The sequence below is a fragment of the Neoarius graeffei genome, chromosome 10 (genome assembly GCF_027579695.1).
Source record: "Neoarius graeffei isolate fNeoGra1 chromosome 10, fNeoGra1.pri, whole genome shotgun sequence".
NCBI classification, from domain to species: Eukaryota; Metazoa; Chordata; class Actinopteri; order Siluriformes; family Ariidae; genus Neoarius; species Neoarius graeffei.
In genome coordinates this window covers 78,965,815-78,978,527 of record NC_083578.1, presented here as the reverse complement: position 1 = coordinate 78,978,527, position 12,713 = coordinate 78,965,815, and the positions used below count along the sequence as shown (strand labels likewise).

At 41.4% G+C, this 12,713-nt stretch overlaps 1 protein-coding gene across 5 annotated transcripts in view; it reads right to left on the bottom strand.

Moving 5' to 3' along the window:
- Positions 1-589: 589 nt before the first annotated feature.
- Positions 590-12,713, bottom strand: part of tasor2 (transcription activation suppressor family member 2) — a 60,602-nt gene continuing 48,478 nt past the window's right edge. For all 5 annotated transcript variants that reach the window (XM_060932357.1, XM_060932356.1, XM_060932360.1 and 2 more), the window contains 5 exons: positions 11,092-11,214; positions 10,853-11,006; positions 10,595-10,700; positions 2,761-2,942; positions 590-1,045 (listed from right to left, as the gene is read on the bottom strand). In XM_060932357.1, coding sequence (XP_060788340.1) covers positions 948-1,045; positions 2,761-2,942; positions 10,595-10,700; positions 10,853-11,006; positions 11,092-11,214 — 663 coding nt within the window. In that variant the 3' untranslated portion in view covers positions 590-947. The remainder of the gene's footprint in view (positions 1,046-2,760; positions 2,943-10,594; positions 10,701-10,852; positions 11,007-11,091; positions 11,215-12,713) is intronic.

Here is a 12,713-nt window from a genome sequence, read left to right as displayed (position 1 = left end):
GTGTACCCCGCCTTTCGCCCGTAGTCGGCTGGGATAGGCTCCAGCTTGCCTGCGACCCTGTAGAACAGGATAAAGCGGCTACAGATAATGAGATGAGATTTAATCAATATAGATCCCAGTGACCACCACTGAATTAATGAAAAACTGGTTTTCAGACAGTACTTCATCTTCACTAACCGCTTTATCTGGTCAGGGTTGTGTTGGAATTGGAGGTAATCCTGGGTACATTGGGTGCGAAAACAGGAAACTACCCAGGATGGAACATCAGCCCAGTTCAGGGTACCATGCACACATGCAGTCATACCTACTGGTTTTGGGAGGAAACCCGAGAACCCAGAGGAAACCCACATGGACGTGGCGAGAACATGCAAAACTTTACACAGACAGTAACCTGAGCTCAGGCTTGAACCAGAGACCCTGAAGCTATGAGGTAGTGTCACTACCCACTGCACCACTATACCACTCCAACAGTAAATAAGGCCACTAAAAATGAGGACGTGAAGTCTGGCAACTTCTGAGCAGTACTACTGATGTGCTGCACTGATATTTTCTCCTCAGTGGAAAAAAAAAAAATAGAAAGAAACCGGGATAAGTAATCAACTGTTTTATTAAAATGGTCAATATGATTTATAAAACCATATGAAAAACTGAATTACACTAAAATATCAGTGATATTTTTTGTACAGTATTTAAAATTAATACATATCAAACTTTATACATGAAGCCTCCTCTTGAAAGCTTTAGTTGGGGCTATAGTATAAATATTAACACACATCAAGTTGAACATGTACACTGAAAAATAATTTACATTTATGAACAAAAGAGCACTCAACAGATAATTAGTAATTCAATTTGTACAAAACAAAAAAAAACAAACAACGACCCCCCCAAAAAAAAACTTATGTAGGGTGTGTACATTGTTCCAAGACACCATTTTAGCCACCAGTTTATGAAACCGAGCATGTATCATTTGAAAGAATTCGTGAGAATGTGTAAATATTCATCGTTAAAATCCCGTTCTTCTCAAAAGTGTCATCTGGTGTGTCTAAACAGGGGAAAAAGAGAGACAACTATGTTAAATATTTCACAGTAATATATATCACACACACTTATTTGTATGTGTAGCCTTTACAACAAAGTGCTGCTGAATACTTCATTCTGATTGGTCAGAATCGGACAACGGCGGCTGTATTTCAAATCACAGGTTTACACAAATGCATAATTGTTCTTATAATAACAGCGAATTCACAGGGATGTGTAATGAGGATGCTTCACAGAATCTAAGACTAATAATAAAAAAAAAGACACTAAAATGTGTAGATATGATGAACTTTTTGAGGATACGTTTATTTAACAGTTTTGGAAGGAGTCTGCAGTGTCAGCACTTTGGAACAGACAGAGATAAAGCACTTCCTTTAAGGTTTCCAAAATGGAAGTGTCTAAGGATGGAGGACTTTGTGGACATTTCATAAAAATGTTATAAATAGAAACAGAAAAAACAAACAAAAAAACTTGATCGTTATGATACTGCTGTGGTATCTCATCTCATTATTTCTAGCCGCTTTATTATTTCTAGTTCTACAGGGTCGCAGGCAAGCTGGAGCCTATCCCAGCTGACTACGGGCGAAAGGCGGGGTACACCCTGGACAAGTCGCCAGGTCATCACAGAGCTGACACATAGACACAGACAACCATTCACACCTACGGTCAATTTAGAGTCACCAGTTAACCTAACCTGCATGTCTTTGGACTGTGGGGGAAACCGGAGCACCCGGAGGAAACCCACACGGACACGGGGAGAACATGCAAACTCCACACAGAAAGGCCCTCGTTGGCCACAGGGCTCGAACCCAGACCTTCTTGCTGTGAGGCGACAGTGCTAACCACTACACCACCATACCGCCATGGATGGACGTGTTACTGTCCAAATACTTATGCAGCTCCAAATCATGATGGCATATCACTGATTTTTTTTATTATTTATTATAGCATGCCCTGTTGTGTTTTATTCCTTACATATTCTCTGAAAATTTTTATATTATGATTAAGTAAGAAATTAAAGTTTTCTTCATAAAACATTTTTTTTGCATGATGTAAATGTATATTTAACTGACTTTTTTTTTTTTAACGCAACAATTATAAAACGTCAGATCTGTTCTTGGGCTAATACTAAACAGTGCATCGTCATTAAATATCATCTTTTTATTTTAGAAACAGTTAGGCTGAATCTGAATTCTCAGTACATGGTTAAGTACCTACTATCCGACCGTAACTACAGTACGTTCTAGGAGTATGCAAGAAGGTAGTAAGGACACAATTTGGACGTATTCTGCTACCATGTTGCCTGTCCTCTGACCTGGATATTCACAGAAGATGGATGCCGCAAAATCTCAAAAAAAAAAAAAGATTACTTTGGCAATAGCAGAAATGTTCAAACAATCAATGGTTATTCCACGAAATGTATAATGAGGGAATTCTTCCCCCCAGTTATCTGGAGCCTCCAGCTGAATTATGGGATAGCGTAACGTGGTACGTTTGCATACTGCGGATGTAGTAGATCGTCCAGGTACCATTCGACTACTATTACACTCCTATCGAGTATTCAGACACCCTATATACTGATTTTTGTGTACCAATAGTATGGAAGTATGAATATTCAGATGCAGCATTAGTATATTAAAAAAAAAAAAAATACAATTTCAAAACATTCAAGCAGATGTCTGAACATCTGCACAAAAGAAACAAGAACAAAAACTTCACCTGTAATGAAAACAGGGAACCGGGCAGAGATGTTCTGGATCTGGAGACAAACTAGACAGCGAAGGTAGTCTGGTCTGCCCCGTGAAATGACATCACACTCGTGATAAGGCAAGACCTCTACGATTCCTGCTTCCTGACAGCAGTCAACAAACTGCTTCCTCCTTTGTGCCTCAGGACTGCACCTAAAAGCAACAGCGCTAGTTAGCTATTACAGAACTGAGACTTACATATTTACATTGGAGACATTTCACCAGCAAATGTATGAAACTGGACATTCATACTTCTTCAACATGGACGCTAAACAAATGTATTAGTGTGGTGGTATTTTCTACTATCAGGGATCCCAGCAGTAATTGAAAAAAAAAATAGAGGAATGTAAGAAACTATCAGCAGGATAGTTAAACATATACTTAAACATATTTTTAACGGATATACAAGAGATTTAAAACCCAAACACTTTGGCTAGAAAAATAGCGGAATTCCGCTAAATAGCGGATGTCTGGGATCCCTATTCTATAGTAACTATAGAAAATTCTGAACATTACACCTTTTTCTGAACTGAAACATGATTCTCTTTTGTATGTCTTTCATTCAATCACATGCTGGTTTGGTTACTTCAAAAATGTGGAAAAAAAAGGGAGAAAACTATTTTAACATGTCTAAAAGGAACCTGATATTTATGTATTTTATTTGCATTTCGTTTAATCTATAATACATAAGATAAGCAAATTAGAAAAAGATCCATGAAAACTGTCAGTCTAGGTCTAGCAGCGCCCCCTTTCTCTCTCTCTCTCTCTCTCTCTCTCTCTCTCCCTCAAATACAGACTAATGGGCATTTCAGAAGTCCTGTTCATCCAGCAGCCAATTTCTGTTTAATACCATCTCATTTTATATAAAAGGGACAAACGTATACTCACAATCCAGTTGCGCATTCGTACATTTATCCAAATCAGCCAATCATATGGCGGCAGCAGCACAATACATTAAAACATGCAGATACAGGTCAAGCGCTTCAGTTAACTTTCACATCAAACAGGGAAAAAAGTGTGACCTTGAGGTGGATGGGCGACAAGAGCACAAATCCAGATCGGTTTTCACACTTATCAGCCAAGAACAAAAATCTGAGGCCCTCATGGGCACAGACTCACGGAACCTGGACAGTTGAAGACTGGAGGAGAGGGGAGGAAAAAAAAAAAAAAAGTGATTTTTTTCCCCTCCACGAATCTTCAACTGTCCAGTTTGAGTGAGCCTGTGATTCCTGTTCTTGGCTGACAAGAGTGGAACCCAATGTGGTTTTCTGCTGTTGTAGCTCATCCACCTCAAGGTTCAAATGTTCTGTGCATGCTGAGATGCTTTTCTGCACACCACGGTTGTAAAGAGTGGTTATTTGAGTTCCTGGCAGCTCGAACCAATCTGGCACAGAACGGTCACTCACTCGCTCAGTGTTTTTTGCACCATTCTGTGTAAACTCTAGAGACCGTTTTGTGTGTAATTCCCAGGGGATCCGGCAGTTTCTGAAATACTCAAACCAGCCCATTTAGTGTCAACAACCATGCCATGGTTAAAATCACAGAGGAGATCACAGTTTTCCCCATTCTGAGGTTTAATATGAACATTCGATGACGCTTTTGACCTGTATCTGCATGGTTTTATGCACTGTGCTGCTGCCGCCGCCACATGATTGGCTGATTGGATAACTGCATGAACGAGCAGGTGCTCCTATTAAAGTGGATGATGAGTGTATATCGATTATTCAAAATCAATATACTTAAAAACTGTTTTAAGAGCCTTAATACTCGTCATCTCTATATTATATCAGCTGGAAATATTAATCTCATTTACTGTTATCCTGAGCTAACAGGCAAGCAAACAGCCTGCTCACCAGTGGCGTAGCCAGGATTTTTTACATGGGGTGGCCAAAGGGGGGGCCAAGGATATACAAGGGGTGGCCATGCTGTGACTAAATAAAGGGGGGGGGGGGGGGTGTTCCAGGGGTCCTCCCCCGGGAAATTTTGAATTAGCTAGATTTGATTTCTTGTATTCGGATGCATCTGGTGGCATATCTGGTGCCGAACTCATGAATAAAACCCATGTGAGCCAAGAGGTCAGAAATTAATGTATTAATTTATTTATGTAACATAAAGCATCTGCAAAACAAAGAAACCATCCAACTTGTTTTCTCTAGTTAAGCATCAGGATTTTAACGATCACTACTAAAATGCCAAAGTAAAAACTAAAAGATCACCTGTCCCAGGCACCTGGGAAGTAGTAAGGATATTAGTCAGGCTTGAATAAAGAGTGCTTTGCTCAGGAAAAGGAAAATACTTGTATACTTAACTCATACATACAACATATGTAAACACTTACAACATGTTGTGATATTGTCCATTTTAAATACTGTACAAACTAAATGTGGTGAGTTACAAAATGTGTTTGTGTGTGTGTGTGCGCACGCGTGCGTGAGTGAGTGAAAGTGTTACACTGACGTAAGGTGAGGTGTAGTGCATGAGTGGGGTGTGTGAGAGAGAGAGAGAGAGGGGGAAAGTATGTGCACTGCATGTAGATATAGATGAGCTGTAGTATACGAATTGTGTGTGTGAAGATGTTACATGTACAGTGGTGCTTGAAAGTTTGTGAACCCTTTAGAATTTTCGATATTTCTGCATAAATATGACCTAAAACATCATCAGATTTTCACACAAGTCCTAAAAGTAGATAAAGAGAACCCAATTAAACAAATAAGACAAAAATATTATACTTGGTCATTTATGTATTGAGGAAAATGATCCAATATTACATATCTGTGAGTGGCAAAAGTATGTGAACCTTTGCTTTCAGTATCTGGTGTGACCCCCTTGTGCAGCAATAACTGCAACTAAATGTTTCCGGTAACTGTTGATCAGTCCTGCACACCGGCTTGGAGGAATTTTAGCCCATTCCTCCGTACAGAACAGCTTCAACTCTGGGATGTTGGTGGGTTTCCTCACATGAACTGCTCGCTTCAGGTCCTTCCACAACATTTCCATTGGATTAAGGTCAGGACTTTGACTTGGCCATTCCAAAACATTAACTTTATTCTTCTTTAACTATTCTTTGGTAGAATGACTTGTGTGCTGAGGGTTGTTGTCTTGCTGCATGACCCAATGTCTCTTGAGATTCAGTTCATGGACAGATGTCCTGACATTTTCCTTTAGAATTTACTGGGATGATTCAAAATTCATTGTTCCATCAATGATGGCAAGCCGTCCTGACCCAGATGCAGCAAAACAGGCCCAAACCGTGATACTACCACCACCATGTTTCACAGATGGGATAAGGTTCTTATGCTGGAATGCAGTGTTTTCCTTTCTCCAAACATAACACTTCTCATTTAAACCAAAAAGTTCTATTTTGGTCTCATCCATCCACAAAACATTTTTCCGATAGCCTTCTGGCTTGTCCATGTGATCTTTAAAAACTGCAGATGAGCAGCAATGCTCTTTTTGGAGAGCAGTGGCTTTCTCCTTGCAACCCTGCCATGCACACCACTGTTGTTCAGTGTTCTTCTGATGGTGGACTCATGACCATTAACTTTAGCCAATATGAGAGAGGCCTTCAGTTGCTTAGAAGTTACCCTGGGGTCCTTTGTGACCTCACTGACTATTACATGCCTTGCTCTTGGAGTGATCTTTGTTGGTCAACCACTCCTGGGGAGGGTAACAATGGTCTTAAATTTCCTCTACTTGTACACAATCTGTCTGACTGTGGATTGGTGGAGTCCAAACTCTTTAGAGATGGTTTTGTAACCTTTTCCAGCCTGATGAGCATCAACAACGCTTTTTCTGAGGTCCTCAGAAATCTCCTTTGTTCGTGCCATGATACACTTTCCACAAACATGTATTGTGAAGATCAGACTTTGATAGATCCCTGTTCTTTAAATAAAACAGGGTGCCCACTCACACATGATTGTCATCCCATTGATTGAAAACACCTGACTCTAATTTCACCTTCTAATTAACTGCTAATCCTAGAGGTTTACATACTTTTGCCACTCACAGATATGTAATATTGGATCATTTTCCTCAATAAATAAATGACCAAGTATAATATTTTTGTCTCATTTGTTTAACTGGGTTCTCTTTATCTACTTTTAGGACTTGTGTGAAAATCTGATGATGTTTTAGGTCATATTTATGCAGAAATATAAAAAATTCTAAAGGGTTCACAAACTTTCAAGCACCACTGTAAATACAAAAATGAAGTGCATAAGTTGTGTGTGTGTGTGTGTGTGTGTGTGTGTGTGTGTGTGTGTGAGAGAGAGAGAGAGAGAGAGAGAGAGAGTGTATGTTCAGAGTGCATGAGTGTTGTGTGTTATATGTGAATATAGAAATGTAGTGCATGGGTGGTGTGTGGGTGTGTGTGTGTTCAGAGTGCACAAGTGTTGTGTATACCAGTGAGTGTGTTACATGGAAATATAGAAATGTAGTGCATCATGTGTGTGTGTGTGTGTGTGTGTGTGTGTGTGTGTGTGTAAGAGAGGGTGTGTGTTAGAGTGCATGAGTTGTATCTTATAGTGAGTGAGAGAAAGACATAGTGTGTGTTAAGAGAGTGAAGTATACTTCACATACGTGTTCATATATGAGTGAGAGAGAGAGTGCTAAGACAGTGCATGAGTGTTAGATTTAAATATAAAAATTTAGTGCACGAGTTGTGTGTCTGTGTTGAGTGTATGAATGTTACATGTAAATATAGAAATGTAGTGCACAAATTGCGTGCGTGCGTGTGTGTGTGTGTGTGTGTGTGTGTGAGAGAGAGAGATAGACAATGTGTTAAGAGAGTGCATCAGGCCCGGCGCCAGGAACAGTTTACTAAGGGGGCAATTAGAAATCGCAAGGGGGCAAATATTTTTCATATAGTGTGTAGTGGTGATGGCGGTCTGACAACGTGTTTCAAACAATTAAATGCGCCAACCACAAAACCACGGCCCCGAAGGTTGCTTTAGTCCGGGAAAATCATGTGACATATTACCAGGGCAGTTGCGCTTTATCAACACCCGTGCCCACCTGTTAACCCTCCCCTCCAATTTTCTCACAGACACGCGTTACAACCGGAAAGATGCCAAACATAAAACAACACACACAAACCTACAGGCAAGTCCTTTACATTTAAAATACATACAAATAGCTCCGCAGCATGAAAACAAAACGTCAATGCAAGTCTAAGGTACTTGGCTCGGCGGCCAAAATCATAATTTAAAAAAAATCAACAGACCCCGCGGCTGCCTTCCTGACTCGCACCGAGTCAACGCTAACCGCTTAATCCGCGATCCCAGTTTAGGCGTGTAGGGGACTAAACACTCTGAAGTGATGAATTTTCACCCCCGCTGCATGGGGGGTGACGTCAACGACACACATTCTTACGCTATTTGCGCACAAAGCGGACCATATATGAACATATGCACCAACATAAACGGAGATAAACTTAGCCTACAAAGAAAGAAAATGGATTCACAATATTGATTGAATTCGTTTAATTCGGTGGGGGAAAGACTACTCCCGTAAACTTGACTGCATATTACAGAATATTGCAGAGACAGTGCACTTGTAAGTGTACATGTAAAACCCCCGCCCGCACGACCCCTCCCCTTGTCCTTATCACAGGTCTGTGTGTCCACTTAATATTTCGTATTTGAAAATGCAAATTATTAATACGTCGATAATACATTATATTTTCATAAGAAAACAATTAAGTGATCTGAGTCTCCGTTGAGGGGGCGGGGCTGTAGCCATGAGGGGGCAACGCCCCCTTTCGCCCCCCCACGGTGCCGGGTCCGGAGTGCATAAGTGTTGTGTATGAGTGAGTGTGTTACATGTAAATATAGAAATGTGGTGCATGAGAGGGGTAGGGGGAGAGTGTGTGTGTTGAGAGAATGCATGAGTGTTGTGTATGTATGAGTGTGACAATTATTAATCAATGTGCACTCCCACCAGTAACACACATCTCTATATTTTCATGTAACAGACAAACATTAAAAGTGGTATTCTGCGGTTAGAGTGAGCAAAGTGATTCACAGACAGCTAACTTGCCGACGTAATTTTCTCTTTTGAGTCGTACAATCGAAAACCACCGACGTTTTGCTTTCGATCTATCTAGTATCTATCTATGTGTGCACACAGCACAAATCCCACTGTAGCCGGATAAAACTCCGGGCAAAGAGGAGATTTCTGGAAACTCGGGAGATTTCTGGAAACCCTGAATTGTCTGAGGACAGAATTGTAACTGTATGTATACAAAGTGAGAAAACTTGAAGAGAGTATCAGAGATGAATAACTTGCATCCCAAATTAATCGCACGTTCTCGTAGGTTGTGTTGTCGGACTAGAGCATGACTATCTGATACCACCTGCTGCTTGAACGCGTGAAATGTGTATGTGCTACGCAGGGCTTTTTCTAGAAAATTTTAGTATGAGGGCACTCACCATGGCGAGGGAGCGAAACGGGGGAGGGGGGGATGGTGCCGGTTGTCCCCCCCCCCGCCGTGCAAAGCCTTTGAAAAATGCTTCAATGGGACATTCTGAGGCTATCTGAGAGGGAAATTGTAACAAATTGTCTGTCAACATTGAAAAAGAAAGAAGTAATCTTCTTCTGCCCCGGACAGTCTTCGGCTTTCTTCCGCTTCGTGCCGCGGGATGACATCTTTAAATGCCCAAGTGTCAACAAAAACAACTCGCGAACTACTTCTGTCAAAAGCTCCCACACCGGTGGGTGAAAGGTCATTCAGTCTCGAGAAATCTCGCTCTACAAGTCAGCTGACCTTGTATGCAACCCATGTCAAATCTCGCGAGAGCAGCCACGACAAGTAAACAACTAAACAACATGGTGCCTCAGTCTGGAAAACGCCAATTCGGATTGTTTTTGCACCGTCTGGCGGTGTATCTACTATGATTGGAATATTTTTGGAGCAATTATAACGTATTTGATGATCAGACACATTGTCACGTAGTGTTGCTGGGATGTTTTCACGGAGTTGGTAAGGGGGCGCACGCCGAGAGTAAGAGGGCGCAGCGCCCCTGTTCCCCCGTTTAGACGAAAGCCTGCTACGGTAATATACATCCCCGCAGAAACCAAATAGGCGGAACAAAAATCCAGCGGGCGGAACTAACATTTCGTGGGACATATCGGTTTTATAAATTTTATTGTCCGGCCCTGGGGTGGCCAGGCCGGGGCCAAGGCGTGCTCTGGGGTGGCCACGCCCCCCCGGCCACCCCTGAGCTCCGCCCCTGCTGCTCACCTCTACATCTGTAACCTAACCTACTGATGGAAAAAAATTACGGTCAAATCTTAAAGAAACAACAAGTTACAATGAGAAAATCACAGTTCTCAGTTTGCTCATCATCCTCCACATCAGTTTCTGTTTCATCACCCAAGATAAAAATCACTTGGGGCATTTAAAACACAAACCACATCGTCCTCTCTTCACTCGACTGACCTCTTTTCATGCGAACATCAGTGGGGAAATAATTACTGATCAATTCGGTCAGTTCCGTTCTGATTAAATTTCTCGTCTTCTTATTCCGTCATTGATAAAAACTCGAAATCTTTGACCTTCATCTGTACAGCAGTGCGTCAGCGCTCTACTCTGTTTTGACGATATGCAGATGCATCTATTTACTGTGAGAGGAAATTTAACATTTCCAGTTGAGTTCAGCTACAGCGACATCTGACAGGTTTTCCCAGGCAGCCACACATTTTGCCAAGTTTAATCTAGTTATGCATTTCGGGCTCTGAGCATTATTTATTCAGGTTCTCTGGGACTAGACATAACAGTAAGGCGAGAATAGAAACTGCGCCCTTACCTTGCACTTTCTCGAAGCTTGCGGCTGTCTCTGTAGTGCAGAAACCATTTCCACTTCCCTTTTTTATCTAGTTCTTCCATTATTCCTACAATCTTTTTCATATTTTCTTTAAAAACATTGTCAAATAAAAGAGAGAAAAACAAAAGCATAATGAAAATCATGTGTGATTTTTATAACAGATTACAAAGTAACATTTCAATCTTTCTTTCTTTTTTTTAAATTGTAATATTCTTATACACAACACCCAAATTCAACTACCCAAGTTCAGTGTGTCCAGGGCGGTTTCATCAAAAACCACAAATCCTCCCTTGGCAAAAAGCTCTTGGTGTGTGAGGTTTACAACATCGTCAGGCTGATCGATGCCCGCAAATAGAACTCTGGATGACTTCTTTAACTCGAGTAAAAATGGGACCTGGGAAGACATGAAATTAGTGCCTATCTGCAGCAATTTTATTTATATATTCTTTTCTAAAAGTCCACATTTGAAACTGCCTTACCTGAAATATGTGTTCTGCAACATCCTCGTTTCTCAGGATAATGAGGAGAGGAGTTTTCCCATGGGCATCAAAGTCAAACTGATAAGGCTCAACTGCAGTGTGGCCCTCAGCTTCCAACAGATCCTGGAGATCAGAACAATGTTTATGTTTTTTCCCCCCCTATAAATCACACTATAATTTATATTATCCTTAAAGTGCTGATGACACGAACATGACTCTATGCAATTTCTTAAATAAACTATACAACATGGCAAACATGTTAGATTTCTGTTATAGTTACATGAAAAGAAGCTGTTGTTATGCGAATATCCAACTTTTAATTGCACAGCGCAAGAAAACTGGGTCTGTGGCTCGCGGCCATGTTGTGACGTCAGCGGAAGAACACGCTGCGGTTCACTGGCTGTTCTACTCTGGTTCTACTCAATGGAAATGGCGCATAAAAACGCCGGTGAACTCTCTAGTGCTAGCTCTTCCTCTTCTGGGAGTCTAGAATTGGTGTTGATCTCTTCCGAATAGAATCTATGATAGCCTACCCTCTTTACCCTTTGCCTCTCGTTGCTAGGCGGCAGTTACATGAAAGCCGCAAGCTTTCAAAAGCAAATACATGACTGATATCACGCCGACTTTATGATTACATTTATGATTATCATGTAGAATCTATAGCTCTACGTACCTTTATCTTATGTCGTTTCACAACACATGTTCTGACAGGAGGACTGTCTTTGGATCCGGCATAGCTACTAGTAGACCCCCTCCGGAATACTGGCAGTGTTGCCAGATTGGGAGGTTTCCTGCCCAGTTGGGTGGTTTCAAGTGCATTTTGGTGGGTTTTGAACATATTTTGGGCTGGAAAACTTCAGCAGTATCTGGCAACAGTATCCCGCCAACTGGGCGGGAAACCTCCCAATCTGGCAACACTGTGTAGGCACTGCTGATGGTAGTAACACACGTTTGTGCTGAACTGAACACCCAAGAGATTCTTTTAAGCTGGGAAGGGTGTCAAAACAATCCAAATCGAAGTGTTCAGAGCACAGGACGGATGTTGGTGAGGGCTCCCACTTGTCACTAGTGCGCCTGACTTGCTTCACCCACTTCGCATGCAGCTCGGGATCTCTGGGAAACTTGAATAAACTTACCCCATCCTTGTGGGTTTTGGAGCAAAAGCCGGCAACACAACGCGAAGGCATAATTTATATATATATATATAAAATGTATAATAAAAATACTAATAATGATAAACTGAACACCTGTCACATCAACAACAAACTGGTAAGTTAGGAGGAAGGTTCTTTCGCTGACGTCATATAGCTCCTCCTCCTCCTTCGTCTCCTGGGTGCTGCAGCCCCGTCAAATTTGCCCAAATAGCCGCGTTTATTATCATAACTTGTAAAATAGGCGCCTTCGTGAATTAATATATGGATCATCGGGAATTACTTTTTATGTTATAAAACATCGCCAAAGATGTCAAAAACGCGTCATCAGCACTTTAAAGGAAACCGCTACCCTGAACCACAAGTTTGCCGAGTGATTCTGGTGTTAAGTTGCTAGTTGGTGCTGCATTTTCATTATTCCCATGAGTAGCAAGCTGTTGCTACATGCTGATATCACACAGGGACACTGCT